At 36.9% G+C, this 19,304-nt stretch overlaps 1 protein-coding gene across 3 annotated transcripts in view; it reads right to left on the bottom strand.

The window, feature by feature from the left end:
* tbc1d32 (TBC1 domain family, member 32) overlaps positions 1-19,304 on the bottom strand; it is a 220,380-nt gene that overhangs the window by 53,090 nt on the left and 147,986 nt on the right. For all 3 annotated transcript variants that reach the window (XM_073057379.1, XM_073057381.1, XM_073057380.1), the window contains 3 exons: positions 12,886-12,979; positions 10,406-10,522; positions 6,323-6,400 (listed from right to left, as the gene is read on the bottom strand). In XM_073057379.1, the coding sequence (XP_072913480.1) occupies positions 6,323-6,400; positions 10,406-10,522; positions 12,886-12,979 (289 nt within the window). The remainder of the gene's footprint in view (positions 1-6,322; positions 6,401-10,405; positions 10,523-12,885; positions 12,980-19,304) is intronic.

Below are 19,304 nucleotides of genomic sequence, written 5' to 3'. Positions count from 1 at the left end.
TCAAGGAAGGCAGGGCTGGTGGAGCTCTAACAGGCTAGTATTAAATATGACTCAAATGTTCCTCTACTTTGTCATCAGATATTTAGAAAATCTTACATTGAATTTGAAAGTATCTTACATCAAGTAGATGTCTCCATTGTGAGCTTTCAGTTTATCAACTATTGTTATATTAAAGAATGTACAGTGGATCTAGTAACATAAGATGAGCTTGAACTAGATAGAATTATAGGAGGTCAATTTGCCCATTAACTCAAATGTTGGCTCTTAGTAGAGCACCTTATCAGTCTCATGCCTTCCCCAGAGCCCTGCCAATTATTTCCTTAATTACCTATCAATTTTCTTTCAAAAACACAAACTGATTCTGCTTCCATTGGTCCTGCTAGCCACTGAAGTCACAACTACTCTTTGCATGAAAGTTTGCACTTCCTCAAAGTTGAACCAAAACTATAAATGTACGAACTGTCTAGAATTGATCAGTCAACATTTTGTACCCCTGTACCAAATCTTCTCAATATTGTTTTGTTACAAGAACCACATCTTTGGCTTCTCCAAGCTTATTGCTGAATTTTTTATACCAGCAGTTATAAAAGTAAATCATTCTAATAAAGATAAATAATAAGAATAAACTGTCAATGTGGTCATGACTATTAGTTCCTGTTATACATTAAAATTAGTTATAAAAATAACACACAAAAATTAGAGGCTTACTGTTTTACAGTTTGTCGAACAGTTTTACTGTTTGTCAAACATTACATTGAAATTAAAGCAAATGGAATGAAAACAAAAATCTTTAAGTGTTACCCACTGAGATTTTTTGCTGTTCCATTCTGGTCAGATTTGAAGAACCAGATTTATGTCTATTGAAACTGAATTTATAGAGATGGGAAAAGAGGTTGAATTGTCATTCTTGGAAGGAAGCCAATCTTTTCTTTTCATTATGTTCTTATTTCTTGCCTCATAGATCAAAGGACAAACAATCAGGTTTTCATATCAACTCCACATGCAGCCACAGCTTTGCAAAAAGGTAATTTTGCTTTCATGAACAAAAATCCAATAGTAAACGAAAACTCACTTTGCTTTTAGTGACATGGATTTTGAACAGTAATAAATGAGTCTCATGTTGAAATGTATTCCTCTCCTCACTTAGAATTTACTTTGAGAAGAATTTTTAAGATCAATAAAGTGAACAGCAATAGTGAAATATAATGCAGAATAATTTTGATTACTAATTTCCTAACAATACTTTAATCCCATCAATTCAAGGTTATTTGCCAATTATTTCTGTTCAGACCATCTAAATTCCAATATAGCTAAATTAATTAATTAATTAATTATGATGCAGTTAAGTCTGTATAAATTATTACTATTCAGGATTTTTTCATGTGGCAATAAGAAACTTTTGGTCATATCTTAACTCAGCTAGTTTCAAAAAATCACATCCTTAAAAATGAAGGGCCAACATTTTTATCAAAATACAAACCAAATATCACAATTTGAAAAGACCTGAATTCTGTAAAATTACAGATAGGCAGATGCAGACTGTGCAATCACTAATTTATTTGCTACTGTTTGGGAATTCTGTTTCAAAATTAATCAATCCCGGAACATAGTAACAGAAATGTTAGCCTATTATAACTGGCTATTCAGCATTATGTGACAGGGTGAAAGAGAACTTTTTTTGATTTTTGTTATCATAATGTAATCTGTTCTATATTCATCATATTTCTTCATAAAGAAAACTTCAGCAATAAACATTTTACATTTCCAGTGATTCAATTAAAATAAGTAAATTTTCACAACTTCAACATAATATATAAAAATATATTTTCCCTTTAACTGTAAAATATCAAAGTTTTTCCATTAGCACTCATATGCATTGCTTCTAGCCTTTTCATGGTCAAACATTTTTCTCCTTGAGGATCATTACTCATTTTATGAAAAATCTGACAAAGTATTTATTATCACACTACATTTTTGTGATGTTTATAGGCTTAAGTGAAATGCACGTTTCTAAAGCAGTTTTGAAAACCTTATACTACTTTCCTTGACCCTAATTTTCATCACTCTTCATCTCCCACTTTGTCATTTGCTGTGTACCAGTTGTATCTAAATCACATAGCAGTGAGATCACTGAAGTTGAGTATGATTTTCTCCTAAGAGGTTGCCTATTGGTGGATCCTTAGGTAGCTGTTCAGCAGGGGTTCCCAACCTGGGGTCCTCAGCTAATAGTACAGGTCGATAAAAAAGTTTGGGAACCCCTGATGCCGAGGCTGATCCAGGATCCAAATATTTTAGTGCAGTGTGGTCATGGGCAAGTGGAGGCTATGGCTAGTAGCTGGGTGTTTTGGTTGTTCAGTCTCCCCTTTTGCAAATGCCTCTTGTTCTCTGTGGCACACAGGAGGTCACTCTCATGTAACACAGCTCTCTCTTGGAACAGATTTCCTCCAGGTTCATCTATTGAGTGCTATGTCTTCCCAGTTTTCAGATGTAATGTTAAATTTCTTCAGGCTGAGTTTGATGTTAGCTTTCAAGTATTTCCTTTGCCCATCAGGGGCTTGCTGACCTTCGCTGAACTAGGAGTAATGACCTGTTTGAAGAGAACTGAGTTAGGCAGAACGTAACATTGGAACTGGTGTTGCTTTATCATGCTGGAAATGCTGTTCATGTTGGACTCCTTCAATACGTCGTTCTACCTGATCCTCAAAGTCTTTTGTAAGGCTTTTTGGTGGTATTGTTTCAGTGTTTTCAGGTGTTTACTCAAAATGGCCCATGATTCATCTCCATACAGTAGTGTAGGAAGGATGACTGCAGTATAGATCAAACGTAGGTCGTGGTCTTCAAAGACTCATTCCTTAATCTTGCATAGGCACCACTGGCAATACTCAGGCAATGGTTGATCTCTGAATTGATGTCTGTTTTTGATGAGAGAATTCTGCCATGGTAGAGAAAGTGGTCTACATTTTCAAGGGTAATACCATCAACTTTTATGGAGGGCTCAATAAGTGGCTGGTCTATTTTAATATTCAAAACAAGTCCTAGGGTCCTATATACATTGGTAAAGACATTCAGGATACATTGCATCTTAAATCACATGGTCACTTTCATCTATAAGCTTTGATGATGAGTGTTACTATGTTGCTTGGAAGCAAGAGAATTCATAAAGCCTGCACTTCTGCTAGGATTTATGTTTACTTCTCCTTCGTTGAAGGAATTTAAGTCTATTGAAGAATTTTTGCCACCATCACCACAAGACTTGTTAAGTCTATAGGGATCTGAAGTAAATTCTTAGTCCTTACTGCCACATAAATCAGGTCCTTATAATTAAGTTCATTGATGCATTGAGAGGAATGTTTGCAAAACTCAAATTCAAATAGTTTTCACGTGATATTCCAAGTCATGCATGAATTATGTACATATACTTCTCAATTCAAATCTTTTCAATTCATTTATTGCAAATAAAAGCAGAATATTTTATATTTGTCTTGTTAAAAAGAGATTTTATCTGCACAATTTTTGGAACTGAGATCATGGAAATATAAGGAATCCATTCACATAGTTCAGTCAGGGAAGTGAATATACAATTAAATGAACAGATAGTAAGAGATGTGAAGGAACAGAAGATTCTTGAAATGTATGTAAGTGCTTAAAGGATAGGTCAATAGGATGGTCAATAAGCCAAATCCTCTATTAGCTGTGACAAAGAATACGTGAGCGGTGAGTTATACTGCAACCATACACAACGACTACAGACCAAGTACTGCACACTTAATTTGAGTTATCTTCTTACAGGATATAATTCTACTGGAGAGGGTGCACAGGAGATTTACTGTACATCATGAAAACACTGCATGCAATACTTACTGCAAACAGGATAGGGACATACCTTCAGAAATGCAAGATAAAACACTTAACAAATAGCCTATAAAATTGTGACAACTTATTTATCATTCCTTTATAGCATTTAATACGGTAATCACAGTTACATTTACAATAAAAGATAATCTAACCACCTATCTTCAATATTCAACAATAATATCATCACTTAAAAAAATCCCACTGCACCCCAAAGAATTTAAAGATTAGCTTTACTTGTTACATATACTTGTAATGTTACGAATGTGCCACAGCTCTGAGGGGCCGAAGGGTGCGGGGTAGCCCCCTCCTTTGTGAGAATCGCAAGATCACTATTACGTCAGTTCAGGAGACCCAGGAAATGAGAGAAAGACATGCAGAATCCACAAAGAGTTGGAATGTGTCCTGGCCTCCGAAAGGTGGACCCATTGATACTGGCTATTGTCTCTTGGAGACGGACTTATGTATTGCATCCTGTACAATGCAATCAAAGCCCCAGGCAATGAACCAAGGAGGAGGTTGATGGAGGGATTGCATCATCCCCAACCTGATTGACACCTGAGACCCTGTGAGTCAGGATAAAAAGAGGGTCTATGGGAACAGCCCCTCAGACGCACCAGAAGAAACGCGAACGATCCCGTAATAGCAAAAATCAGTGGAGGGCCACGTGCGTCCTTTTCCGTTTGCCCCAGAATCGGTGGGCCCTGTACCACGGCAGAATGGTTTTTAGCTAACAACGAGGAAATCAACTCCCAACGACTCTCGAAGGATTGACATCATAAAAGGAATGGGCAAGTTTTAACCCGTCTTTCTCTCCAACCCAAAAGCTGCAGCTTGAATGAACTGAGTGACTTTTATATTTCCATCGGACAATACATTATCCCCTAGACAACGATAGAGCTATTTCTTATTGATTTACTATTAGACCCGCGCTTCTAGATTTAGTATTGACGATGTATATTATCTGTAAGTTTGCCTTGATATTATTTTGTGTATTTTTATCAATAAATACTGTTAAAAATAGTACCGTCAGACTTCAACGGACCTCTCTATCTTTGCTGGTAAGTGACCCAGTTACGGGGTACGTAACAGTAAAAACATCAAAACATACAGTGGAGTGCATTGTTTACATCAATGACTAATGCATTCAGTCCAAGGTTATGGGGGGCAGCACCCTGCAATTGTTCCTATGCTTCCAGCACCAACACAGCTTGCCCACAACTTATAACTCTAACCTGTAGCCTTTGGAATGTGGAAGGAAACCAGAGCAACTGCAGAAAACTTAAGCAGTCACCAAAAGAACGTACAAACTCCTTACAGACAGCAGTGGGAATTGAACCCTGATTGCTGATCGCTAGTGCTGTAAAACATTACACCAGCCGCTATTCTAATATGCCACCTTTTTTGAATATTGATCAACAAATTTCCTGGACTAGTTATTTAAATTCTGCTCCAAGATGAGGCTAGTTAGAATATGGAGAGCGACTTCCCTAGCAGACTTCCAAAAGCCATTCCACTATCAACAAAGTACAAGACAGGGAAGTATAACAATATTCATCACTTGCTTAATGATTGTAATTCCAACAATTCAAAAACCTCAATGTCATGGATAAAGAAGTACATTTAATTGTTAGCCATACAAAATTCTAAACATTCACTTTCTTCACCACCAATACACTGTGATCACAGTATGTACCAACTACAAAATGCACTGCAACAATTTGTCAGGTCTCCTCAATTAACAACTCCTAAGGCCAGGACTTTCAGAACACAGAATGAACAAGGTACATGAAAGTACCTCTACCTGCAATTTCTCCTCCAAGTCAAAAAATATTTGACTTGTGAATATATCATCTTTTCTTAATCTGTGCTGGATTTGAAACGGGAACTTACTGCCCAGTGCACTGTGAAATTTTCATCAGGATCCACTGCCATCTTTTTAAGAGAAAACAATAGAAAGCAATTGTTCAGCATAATCCACAACCCATAAAAGAAAGAATATGTATCACCTTTACAGAAAACTGGTCAAAAATTTGGAAGGAATACTTTTTCAGCCATTACTTCACAGAAACGGCCTGGGAGTTGTAAGTAATTCACATACTTATAATAAAAGCAACTGGAATAACAAGACTAATTTTGGAAAGGATCCTGAACCTTCAAATTTTTCTCTAAAAGTCAAGTGCATTTTAATTATGCATTGACATACCACTTAAACCCATCAACCCTGGAGCTTTATACAGCATTTTCCAAATCCATATTTTAAATCTTGCCATACAAACTAAATCCCTAATTACCATTCCCAGAAGGAATTCTCTACAGTGTTACATTAAACATTTTCAACAGTCTATGAAAGGAAAATCTACATAAGCATAATAAAGTACTTACATTTCAAGCAATTCCAGCAATTCAAGGGAAAAGTAAATTTTATGTTTTTTTTGTATCTAATTTGGATAAGAAACAAATAACTCACTTTCATAAGGTTTGAAGAAGCACTCAGGTGGGTTATTAGAGCTATACTCAACAACTTTCTCCAGTAATTCAGCAAGAGCTAAAGTTTAAAGAAAGACACAAGAAGTTAATGCATAACAAAACAAACTTGGGGAAAATTGAAATAAATGGAGATGCAAAAACAAACAACAGAAATAGAAAATGCTGGAAATACCCAATATATTAGTCTGTGTCCTTGGGAGGAAAATCAAAGTTAATTGTTAGGTTAAAAACCCTTTGATAAAAATTACCTTCATGTACTATTATTTAACTGAAATAAAACATCTTTTAAAAATTTGAGGCATTCTGTAGGATGGAAGTCAAATATTATCTTTCAATTACCCTTTCAAATGAAAAAAAATATTTTTTATAAAAAGCAGTAACAAATGTTTTTGAAAAGAAATAGTACACCTGCTAGCAGTTTTATGTAAAATCCAAATCTATATTTCTTGATTAGGTGTTTTAAGCAAGTTGTCTTATTGTTGGTAGCACTGAAAAAAATAAAACTAGCAATTTGACAATTTATTCAAACCTCTTATCTACTGACCAAAATATTTTCCAGTAAAAGCAGACATCCATCATTGAAATGACAATATTAAACAAATGGAAAGTAGTTTTTGTTCATTTCAGTTTTTCAGCATCCAAAAATCAACAATATTATACAATGTGCCCCAAAGGTTAGAAATGTAAACAAATAAAAGCCAGACTAACTTTTGATTTGCCAGAGAAGAATAGATAGTTTGCCTACTTATTATTTGTAATGCAATTAGTTGTTCAAGTAGTAAGTTATTGCACCGAGGGAAAGTCTCCTTTATATGAAACTCTTACAGAACTTTCACTTGTCCACATTGATGCATCTTAATCCCCAAATTCTGATGTCAAAAGTCCACACAGATAATTAGCATTGGGTAATGTTTCCAAGAAAAATTACCTGGGGTGATGTTACTGTGTTCCTTACCAGGTCTCAACCATCATATACCAGCTTGTACTCTATCCCCTCCCCCACCTTCTTACCCTGGCTTCTGCCCTCTTCCTTTCCAATCCTGATGAAGGGTCTCAGCTCGAGACGTTCACTCTTCCTTCCTTTTCAAAGATGTTGCCTGACAGGTGAAGGGTGAGGTGATGAAGCAGGAATTTGGAGAGAGATAGGTGGAAGAGATAGAAGGCCGAATAAGCTGAAATATGATAGGAGAGGATAATGGACTATGAATGAAAGAGAAGGGGAACCAGAAGGAAGAGATGGGCAGGTGAGAAGAAGAAAAGGGTGAGAACATAGCTAGAATGTAAAGAGAAGAGAGAAGACAAAAGAGGGGTAGAAAGTACCAGTAGTTGGAGAAGTTGATGGTCACACCATCAGGTTTCAGGCTATCAAGATGAAATATGAAGTGTTGCTCCTCCAACTTAGGTTTGGCCTCATCATTGTAGTGGAAGAAGCTGTGGACAAACGTGTTGGAATGAGAATGGCACGTGGCCACTGGGAGATCCTGCCTTTTCCAAAGGACAGGGAAAAGGTGCTTGACAAAGCAGTCCAGCAATCTGCATTAGGTTTCAAGGACATGCATAGGAGACCACACCAGAAGCACTGGATGCCATAGATGATCCCAAAACACTCAAAGGTGAAGAGTCACGTTATCTGGAAGGACTATTTGGGATGCTGATTGGTATTAGGGTAGACAAGGGAATCAATAAGAGTGGGAAGTGAAGAGGCTGCTGATTGTTGATTCATAATAGGATTCAATAGACTTAAGGATATCTACATTAGGCACATATGTGTCTTTTGATGTAGCAACTATCTGTGCTTTTGTTGTAACTTATTTTTAAACACATACCTTTGACTATTCTTTTAAACAAAATTCAAAGTTCAAAATAAATTTATTATATTCATAATTTTAAGGTGCATGGAAATAGGGAGATGTCAGGGGTAAGTTTTTTTACGCAAAGAGTGGTGAGTGCGTGGAATGGGCTGCCGGTGGCAGTGGTGGAGGCAGTAACGATAGGGTTTTTTAAGAGACTCCTGGATAGGTACATGGACCTTAGAAAAATAGAGGGCTATGGGTAAGCCTGGGTAATTTCCAAAGTAAGTACGTGTTTGGCAAAGCATTGTGCACCGAAGGGCCTGTATTGTGCTATAGGTTTTCTACGTTTCTTTTTGTCACCATATACAACTCTGAGATTTGTTTTTCTTGCAGGAATACAATAAATCCATAGTAGAATCCATAAAAGACCACACCAACTTGAGCGTTCAAATTGTGCATATATAAATTGTGCATATACAAAAGGAAATAAATAAACAAGCAATAAATATGGAGAACATGAGATGAAGATTCCTTTAAAGTGAGTCTGTAGATTGTGGGAACATTTCAATGCTGGGGCAAGTGAAATTGTGAAATCTCAGCACAACTTTTTTTGGAAAGAAGCAGAATATAGCTATTTCTACAATTCCTAAACTAATACCATCTGCAGAATGTGGCCATTGCTGATGAGACAGCAGTCAATGCCCGTTCCTATTTGCCATTGAGAATTTAGTTTTCTTGAACCACCATGGTGCAGCTGCCTTCAGTTTCACGCACAAAACAAATGACAGAAAAAAAGTTAGATTTTCCATTGATTGGCAAGGCAATTATAGAAGATTATGTGATTTTATCAGTTCTGTGAGAAGACCTCCAAACCCAGTCTTCTGTTGGGAAGCCACTTGCAGCTGATTGGTGTGAACCAGTGTAACTGACAAGCTTTGATGCCTGGATTATCAGTGAAGTTTGTCACATGGTGTGAGCAGAGTCATCTGCAGCTTAATGTGAAAAAGACTAAGGACCTGGTGGTGGACCTGAGGAGGGCTAAGGCACCGATGACCCCTGTTTCCATCCAAGGGGTCAGTGTGGACATGGTGGAGGATTACAAATACCTGGGGATACGAATTAACAATAAACTGGACTGGTCAAAGGACACTGAGGCTGTCTACAAGAAGGGTCAGAGCCATCTCTACTTCCTGAGGAGACCGAGGTCCTTTAACATCTGCCGGACAATGCTGAGGATGTTCTATGTGTCTGTGGTGACCAGTGCTATCATGTTTGCTGTTGTGTGCTGGGGCAGCAGGCTGAGGGTAGCAGACACCAGAGGACTTCTGGTAATCAGAAGTGTAGGGGTAAGATCAGTGATGTTGTGGGGGTGGAACTGGACTCTCTGACGGTGGTGTCTGAAAAGAGGATGCTGTCCAAGTTGCATGCCATCTTGGACAATGTCTCCCATCCACTCCATAATGTACTGGTTAGGCACAGGAGTACGTTCAGCCAGAGACTCATTCCACCAAGATGCAACACTGAGCATCATAGGAAGTCATTCCTGCCTGTGGCCATTAAACTTTACAACTCCTCCCTCAGAATGTCAGACACCCTGTGCCAATAGGCTGGTCCTGGACTTATTTCCACTTGGCATAATTTACCTATTATTATTTAATTATTTATGGTTTTATATTGCTATATTTCTACACTATTCTTGGTTGGTGCGACAGTAACAAAACCCAATTTCCCTTGGGATCAATAAAGTATGTCTGTTTGTCTGTCTGTCTGTTCCATTTCTAGTTTGCTGGCATCAAGATTGTCATTGAGATTTTAAATTGATGTATGGTTCCGACATTATCAATACTGTTCCAACGAACTAACAACAGGAAAACAAATAAGAATATTTTAATGAAGCTAATTAAAATAAATTAAAAAGACTCTGTTTCAACATTCAATGGAGCTCCTGCATTGGCCTGATTAATAGGACAGATTTCCTAGCAAAAATATCTGGAAAGTCTGCAGAGAATGAAGAGATAATGCAGCTGCCCCAAAATCAGTTAACAGCTGAACAAAAGTTCAGTAGGTCTGGAATCCCAAACTTCACTCCAGTCAAGTAGGTAAAAGGTAGAATTTACAAGGAAGATTATAAATTTACAACCACAAATCCATCCTATGGTTGAAGAAAAGTTTAAAGTTTCCATTGAAAATAGAAATACTTGCTTTTTATTTTGTATTTATAGAATGCTTGTCAAAAATACATTGATAATGATATAAACTTGAAAACTTACTGTTTCCTTTGATAATTTCAGGCCTGGTTGTCATAGTTTTACACAACAGCTTTTTACAGCACTCTAACCAGTCTCCCTGCTTCTCTGAATTCTTCAGTAATTTGATAACTTCATTATCTAAGCAGTAATAAGATCAGTTATAGGTTATATTACATTATATTACATTTTTGTTTGAAGAAAATCACTATATTCAGACAAAATTTGCATTGTAAGTGGTTAATAAACAGTCGACATTTTGGGTCGAGACCCTTCATCAAGACTGACGAAAGATCTCACCCTGAATACTTCCCTCCATAAATGCTGACTAACCTGCTGAGTTCCTCCAGCACTTTGTGTGTGTTACTCTGGATTTCCAGCATCTGCAGAATCTATTGTGTTTGTGAACACAATCTGAAGACATGTCAGGACAACAGCTCAAAAATGTCACCATACACTCCGGTACCAACATAGCAAGTATACAATTTTCAGCAGAACATGTATCCAATATACAACAGCAAAACAAATTATTTCCCAACTCCACACACACACACACACACACACACACACACACACACACACACACACACACACACACACACACACACACACACACACACACACACTCACTCACTCACTCACACCAGATATATGCTAATCTTCCTTTAATTACCCATTAAAATGTAATCTTGCAGAAATGGATTGCAGAGACAAGGAAAATATCTTTCTTTCTTCATCCATCTTTTTGTTTATTTCTCTTTTATACGGAATTTCACTCTCAATTAACCTCCTCTAATTTATACTTGTGCCTCTGTGTGATTTACTTCATAATCCTACATCAATTACTTTGGTAGTTGCTTGCCAGTTAAATCGGTACCAGATGAAGGTTTACTTCATACACTTACAGCTCAAGCTGTTAAGATTAAATAGTCAAAGATAATTTTAATTAATTGGATAAAACCATAGAACACTACAGCACAGGAAACAGGCCATTCAGCCCTTCTAGTCTATGCTGAAACTTGCCGAACAATACTCCTAAGAGAAATGATGGCCAAAAGTTATGAGGGCAGGGATGAGATACTGGGACTATATCTGCTGGACCAATAAAAGTCGTGAGATAATTTAATACCGATTGAAAAGTATAAACTCTTTTGACATGGTGAATTGTGAAAAGCAATTTTCCCTAATTGGCAATTCAGTATTACTAAGCATAATAGCACTTATTGTCTGGAGTGGGGCGGCACGGGGTGGTAATAATAGTCAGCCATGTTGGCGTGAGTAGTTTCAGAAATAGGTCAGGCAGAGTAAGGGTAACAGATGTCTTCTCAGAAGGACATTGGTGAGGTTTTATAGCAATTTTATGGTTTTGTGGCTTTATATATTTTTTCTTTAATTACAGATTTATTTAGCTGCCTACATTTAAATTCTCCACCTGCCTTGGTGTCATTTGAACACAAGTCTCAGGATCAAATTTTCCAGAACAATAACTGCTATACTAGATTTGAACCCAAGTCTTAGAATCAGTATTCCAAACAATGACTGCTATACTACTGATATTAAACAAAAAATACTGGAAATACTTTGCAGGTCAGACAATGTTTGTTGTAAAAGAAGCAGAGCCAATGGTTTAGGTTGAAGATGCTTTGTCAGAATTGGTAAGAAAGAGAGGCTTATTAAGTGGTACTGAGGATATGGGAGGGAGAAGGTCTCTATTAGGGTAAAACCAGTGGGATAAGCTCTAAACAAGGTGTTCAATGAGTGAATGGGCACAATAGACAAAAGATTATATATAAAAGACTGCAGAGTTATGAAATACAAAGCAGGAGGTATATTCAGCAGGTCATGCTAGTCCACAACTCCCAAAAGAAGAGTTCAATACAAGAAACAAACAAGTTAAGCTTATCTACCAATTTACCCAAACTGTGATTCTGTCATAACAATGACATGGTCAGATCAGTCATCAATATCAATGAGATACAAGAGACTGCAGATGCAGGAATCTGAGTCTTGATGCAAGGTTTAACCTGGAACACTGACATTTTTTCCACACCCCACCCACCCACTGTAAGAAATGTATAGAAAATTAATAAATAATGAGAAGCAAAATATTTTAAACAGATTCTGTAAAACATAATATAAATGCAATGGTCGAAAGCAGTTTAAAGTGATAGTGTGCTGTAAGTGTAGTTTTACTGATGTATTAAAATAATCTCTGTCAACACTTTTGCACTGCCGTTATGTTCATACTGGGTAATGGCTTTCAGCAAATATTCATTAAATATTTGAGTAGAGAGGATCATTTCATGTGACAACTCTGATCAACCATCTTCTTTTTATCTGAGGTGGCATACACAAATTAATATTCTTTTTTAATAATGTGAAATGCTATTGTTATTTGTATCAAGTAGGAATGAACGTCACTTTCACCCTTTAGGTATCCAACAACATGTTTTAAGACATTTCGCAAAGAGACTTACTAATACACTCATTTATTAATGTTTTACCTTGTTTTGGAACATGATTTTTCACTGGTTCTTGAAGGTAACACTTTGGTATCGGATAAGAGGAAAACAGCGGCCAAGGATATGGGTCATTTTCCTGGGGAATAAAGTGCAAAATAAAATTGGAAGACACAGATTTAAAGCAATGAATTTATTAAGTCTTTTTTTAAACAACATCTTAGGACGTTTTCAAGGTTCACTGTTTTCCTCGTGAAGATAATATATTATAATCTAAAGCCTCTAAACTAGAAAAACTATTCTGCCTCTATCACAAGAAAAACTAGCATAACATTCCATGCAAAAACTATTATTGTACTGTACTGATGTCTATGAATAAGATGCTAACGCCCAAAGGGGAAAAACAGTATTTTTAGTTGGATTACTAATATTTTTCCATGACAGTAATTTCCTCATCCTTTGTGTAAAGTTGACAGCTAATAGAAACATATAAGCTTACAAAAAAATGCTGTAAGAGATGCTACACCTTGTGCATACTGATGAGGGTAACTACAAACACCACATAATCGTTCTCTGGCTACATTTGTCCACAAAAAATACAAGCAACAAAAATAAAAACTACTAGTTATACATCATAAATGAATTAATTTACATGGCTCAAATTATTTTAGATGCTGCAGAAATGATCTATTTTTCATCAATAAATCAAATGGTTGCAATTTGCCATTACTGACCATTATTATTTCAAAATTGCTGTAGAATTCTTGTAATAAGATCAAACTGCACTCAACAGATCTTCAGACAAGTCTGATCCATATTTTTGTTCTCATATTTTCTATGTTTAAAGTTACATTTAAAGTAAAATTAATTCATAAAACCTCAAAATCTTTACAAACTGGGTGGATAACAGAAGAAAACCTTGCAAAGAGTTTATCAACTTACTTTAAAGAGATCAAAGAAAGAGACCATTTAAAGGCAAGATCTATTAGAACATTGTCCTTTTCAATTTGAAGAATTCAAAAAATTCTCTGGGTGTTGTTAAGAAATTCCAAGTTAAACAGATGTGGACAGCTTTAATCACATTTCCAGTGAACAGAAATTCACAGCTCATAATCTTCCCAATGTGGCACTTACTAGCATTAATTCAACAATGGTGCTCACTAAGACTAAATGTTAATAAATTCCTGACCTAAATGTGTAATCCATGAGTAATGAGGTTGTGCATTGGCTATGTCAGCCTGCACGTGAGCTGAATTTTCTTCTATTCAATAGCTCCCCAATGTTCTTTCCACTTTGGATAATAAAATTACACCAATTAAATTTCAGTTGTTAAAAAAGTAAAGATCACTTGGGATTCATCAAGGCTGCAAGACCACATTACTGCTCACACTGGGCTACTTTTTTGAAATATTCTTTGAAGCAATTAAGACAGTTTAAAGGACATCAAGGCCCAAAATGTAAAAATTGGATCACCCGTTGCAGTGACGTTTACTATCTTAAGGGATATTATTAGACAACAGAAGAACCAATACTTAGCCATATGACGTTGGGTATCTTCATTTGAAAAAGATTTTCAGAATATTCCACCTAAAAAAGTTAGCAATTAAACTTCTGGTTGTGGGACTGGATACTATTATAAGATGGTGGAAGGGTAGAAAACAATTGGGTAGAAATTGAGCAACACACACAAAATGCTGGAAGAACGCTACAAGTTTTGTAGAATCTGCATATTCTCATGTGCTTATGGAAATGTAAAATGAGCATTGACAAAATGCATTTCAGGGGTGAAATGACTAACACGAGAAGACACAGTTTTAAGGTGCTTGGAAGTAGGTACAGACGGGATGTCAGGGGTAAGTTTTTTACGCAGAGAGTGGTGAGTGCATGATATGGGCTGCCGGTGACTGTGGTGGAGGCGGATATAATACGAAATTTTAGGAAACTCCTAGATAGGTACATGGAGCTTAGAAAAATAAGAGGGCTAGTGGTAACCCGAGGTAATTTCTGAAGTAAAGATATGTTTGGCACAGCATTGTGGGCCAAAGAGCCTGTATTTTGTTGTACGTTTTTCTATGTTTCTAAAATGATAGTACAGCTTGCAGATCAGAGTTTTCTCATCCACTGTCTTTTATTGGACTGTACAATTTTGTTACAGTGATACCTTAGTTTGGGTTGATGACTTTTAGGACATAGTGCCAAAATTATATCAAATTCTTTTAGTTTAGCTGGTTGAGAATATGTAATTGAGTTGGATTTTCAGTCCTGCACATACATAAATCAGTATCTTTTATCTGTCAGAATGAAAGGTGATTACAGATCATTTGCTGACTGAATCATGCCACTCCAGGAATTTGACATATTCTGCTGATGACATTTTCAGTCTTAGATATGCATTCTGACAATGGCTGAGGAAATGAGTACACATTGCTCCAAAGTGTGTCATTGAACAATATCAGTACTGCCAATTTCAATAAGATCCTCATTCCCAGCAATATAATTTAAGTCACTTATCCACACAGCTGAGAACACAAGTCAATTATTAATTTATAGTAGGATCACGAGGTCAAAGTCCATAGCTTCCTGAAAGTAGCTGCACAAGTTGATAGGGTGGTAAAGAAGGCGTGTGACATGTTTGCCTTTATTTGACAAGGCACAGAGTTCAAGAGTTGGGAAGTTATGTTGCACCTTTATAAGACACTTGTTAACTGCATCTAGAGTACTGCATTGAACTCCGGTCGTCCCATTATAGGGAGAGTGAGGAAGAGGTTTACCAGGATGCTGCCTAGATTACAGGGCATAGGCTACAAAGAGTGGTTTGTCAAACTAGGGTTGTTTTCATTGGAGCAGTAGAGGCTGAGGGGAGATCTGATAGAAGTTTATAAGGCTAAGAGAGGCATAGGTCTACGAGGGTATTTTTCTCCCAGAGTCAAAATATCTAACATAGGAGGGCTTGTATCTGACGTGAGAGGTGAAAAGTTCCAATAAGATGAATAGGGCAATTTTATTTTGAACAAAAAATGTGATTAGTGCCCGGAATGCACTGGTAAGGATGGTGGAGCAGGAAGATATGATAAAGGCTTTACAAGGCTCTTAGATAGGCACATGAATATGCAGCGAGTAGAGAGATATAGACCATGTGCAGGTGACAAGGATTCATTTAATTAGGTGTCATCAGTTTATTAGTTTGGTACAACTTAGAGGGCCAACGTGCCTGCTCATGTACTATCTCACTTTGTGCACAAAATTCTATGTACCTTTTCCCCTTCAGTGCTAAAGTTCATGACAGTATTATGATCATACTGGTTTTTTAGTTGCCCTCTGTTGATTTTTAAATATTTCCCAGTCCTCTAACTTCCCACTAATTTTTGCTCTATTATATGCCCTCTCTTGTCGCTTTTATGTTGGCTTTGGTTTCCCTTGTCAGGCACAGTTATGTCATCCTGTCTTTAGAATAATTCTTCTTCTTCTTTGGGATGTATCTATCCTGCGCCTTCCAAATTGCTCCCAGAAATTTCACCCATTGCTGCTCTGCTGTCATCTCTGCTAATATACCCAATCAACTTTGGCCAGCTCATCTCTCACACCTCTGTAATTCCCTTTGACTTTATCTTCTCCCTCTCAAATGGCAGGGTTAATTCTATCATATTATGATCACTGCTTCCTAAGGGTTTCTTTACTTTAAACTCCTTAATCAACTCTGGTTCATTACACAATACCCAATCCCCTAGTGGCCTCAATCATACGCTGCTCTAAACAGCCATCTCGTAGGCAGTCTACAAAGTCTCTCGCTTGGGATCCAAAATCAACTCCAATCTGCGATTTTCTCAATCTACCTGCATATTGAAATTCCCCATGACTATTGTAACACTTCCCTTTTGACATGCAATTTCTGTCCCCTGCTGTAATTTGTAGCCCACACCTTGGCTACTGTTTGGAGGTCTGTATATAACTTCCATCAGGGTCTTTTCACCTTTGCAGTTCCATAATCCTACCAACAACAATTCAACATCTTCCGATCCTATGTCATCTCTTTCTATGGATTTGTTTTCATTTTTATAATCACAGATCCACGTCACCCTCTTGCCTGTTGCATAAACATCCACGTCCGTAAACTCCTCCCAGATTCTACCACTCACCTACACACCAGGGAAAATTAACAGTGACAAACTAACCTGCCAAGTTGGGAGGTGGAGGAAACTGGACCACTAGGGGTAAACCTATGCAGTCAAGGGAAGAAACTAGAAACTCCACATGCTCATACCAGAAGTAATGGGTTACTGAAGTTGCAAGGCAGCAGTTCTAATATTTGTACACTGGATGCAGCCAATTTGTTCTATTTGTAGAATTGCACGTTGAATTTGCAACTGCAGCTTAATTATATTTCCTTGTAAGATGGCAAATAACAAACAGTTACAAGACCCAATGTCAGCATAATGTGACAAAAGATCAATGGATAGTGTACAATTTATTTATCTAACAGCATTAAAATGAATACGTAATTTTCACAAAGCAGCCCAAGAATTACTATTCAATATGTACCATGATAAATTTAAGAATGTACTTAAATTTCAAAATAGACAACATTTAAAATAATCAAATAATGGATGGTACGCAGAGATAGAAAATAGGGAGGTGTGAGGAAGCCATCAACAACTGCTAAAATGAAAGTCGTCCAGAGGTGTAGATTATGAAAACAGAAGAATAAATGTTAAGTGCAAAAAATATTCAAAATTAAAGCTAGAAATAGTTGTGATCTTTAAGAAGCACTCCTCAGGGCAATTATGCAGCACACCCAGGATTAGTCTGATTATGAATCACTGCACCAAACTCCAGGTGTGTTTAAAATTTGCATGTATCCTTTGTGCTTAAATCAGCTGGAATCAAGGCCAAATTCAGGATTAGTGGAGAGGTAGGAGCTTCCACCAGTGGTTAGAGGTCTGATTCCAGGTAGGACCTCAGTCATTGTAGACTAACTAGAGTTTGATTGAATAAATGGAGGAAGTGATAGCTAAACTTTAATACCCTGTTAGGATCGGTAACTGGGGTGTTGATGATGGAGTTTGAAGATTTGTGGAACTGAGCATGGCTGAGTTCTGGAAATGAGCAAATGGGGAGTCAGGTAAGATAATTGTTCAGGCAGTTGTTAATTCAGGCTTGATCCATTTGGGGAGAAGCATCAGACTGATTTGCAGTGGAGATTTTTCAGGCATACACTACTAATGAATGGTTCTACAACAGCATGGCATAATATCTATGACAACTCTCAAATGAAGCATGCCATAGGAAAAAGTTTGATTTTACACATCAGACATATAAGTATGGTTCATGCCAGAAAGTGCCCAGAGAAAATATTCAGTATTGTACAACAGACATCATTAGTATGCTACAGTCGAATAAAGATCCATTTTCAATTGCACAGTGCTATGAGAAATATCTATTAATTTTACACAAAGAGCAAAAATTGTAAAATATTCCAGGCTTTGTCTAACTGTAGTTGACTCTTAAACGTCCTGAGAAATTATGTGAAAGCCACTCCATTCAAGGTAATTAGGATGTGCAATAAATTCCAGCCTTGGCAGTTGCAATGACATCCCAAAGAATGAGTTAAAAAAATCTTCGGCAAATTTTACATTCTATTAGCACATTTATATCCCCATTCTAAATGTTATGCAAACTGTCTAATTAAATATGCCAAGCTACGACAGTGGTAATAATGGTAGAATTTCTAATGGATAAAGTTAAGAGAAAATGCAGGCACGTGAAATACAATATAATTAGCACAGCATTAAAATATTAAGTGGTACATTAAAATTTCAAAAATTATTTGAAGTACTGTAGGTTGTTATATGGCTATTTCCTATATGTAAAATAATACAAAAAGAAAATTATGGTCAGGTCTGTGGTTACACATTTTTATCACTAAGTCACTGAGATATCTTTAGTGTGAGCTTTAAGTGGCAGGAGCAAGTAAAGAAAGCTAGAATTGAAGCAAAAACTTATATATGCAAACTTAAATTTATTTTAAAATCCTTTCCTTTCTTAGAATCACAAAAGAACATAGAAATAGAATGTCCTCCTGACCATTTTATTCCTTGACCTTGTGTTTCAGATTCAGATTATCAACCACAACTCGGTTGTGGGTCCATTGGGCCTTCAACTCTGCATGGATGAAAATCCACATTCTGAGTGCACAAAACGCCAATATTTCAAATCACACTCAGCAGATGGTGGTGTTGTAATCTATCTTCTTTCACCTACAGCCATATACTGTGTCTTTGACGTTTTAGCACTGTTTTACTCAGCCAGCTTCCTTTACAAATCTGCTGTAGGATTTTTGAAAAAAAACCCAAAATGTTTATTAAGGCAACACTCCCTATTCTCACAAAATGCTGGTAGAACACAGCAGGCCAGGCAGCATCTATAGGGAGAAGCGCTGTCGACGTTTCGGGCCGAGACCCTTCGTC

The sequence above is a fragment of the Hemitrygon akajei genome, chromosome 9 (assembly GCF_048418815.1).
Source record: "Hemitrygon akajei chromosome 9, sHemAka1.3, whole genome shotgun sequence".
In the NCBI taxonomy this organism is placed as follows: domain Eukaryota; kingdom Metazoa; phylum Chordata; class Chondrichthyes; order Myliobatiformes; family Dasyatidae; genus Hemitrygon; species Hemitrygon akajei.
The sequence above is the reverse complement of the archived record's forward strand: the minus strand, read 5'-3'. Positions and strand labels throughout refer to the sequence as shown.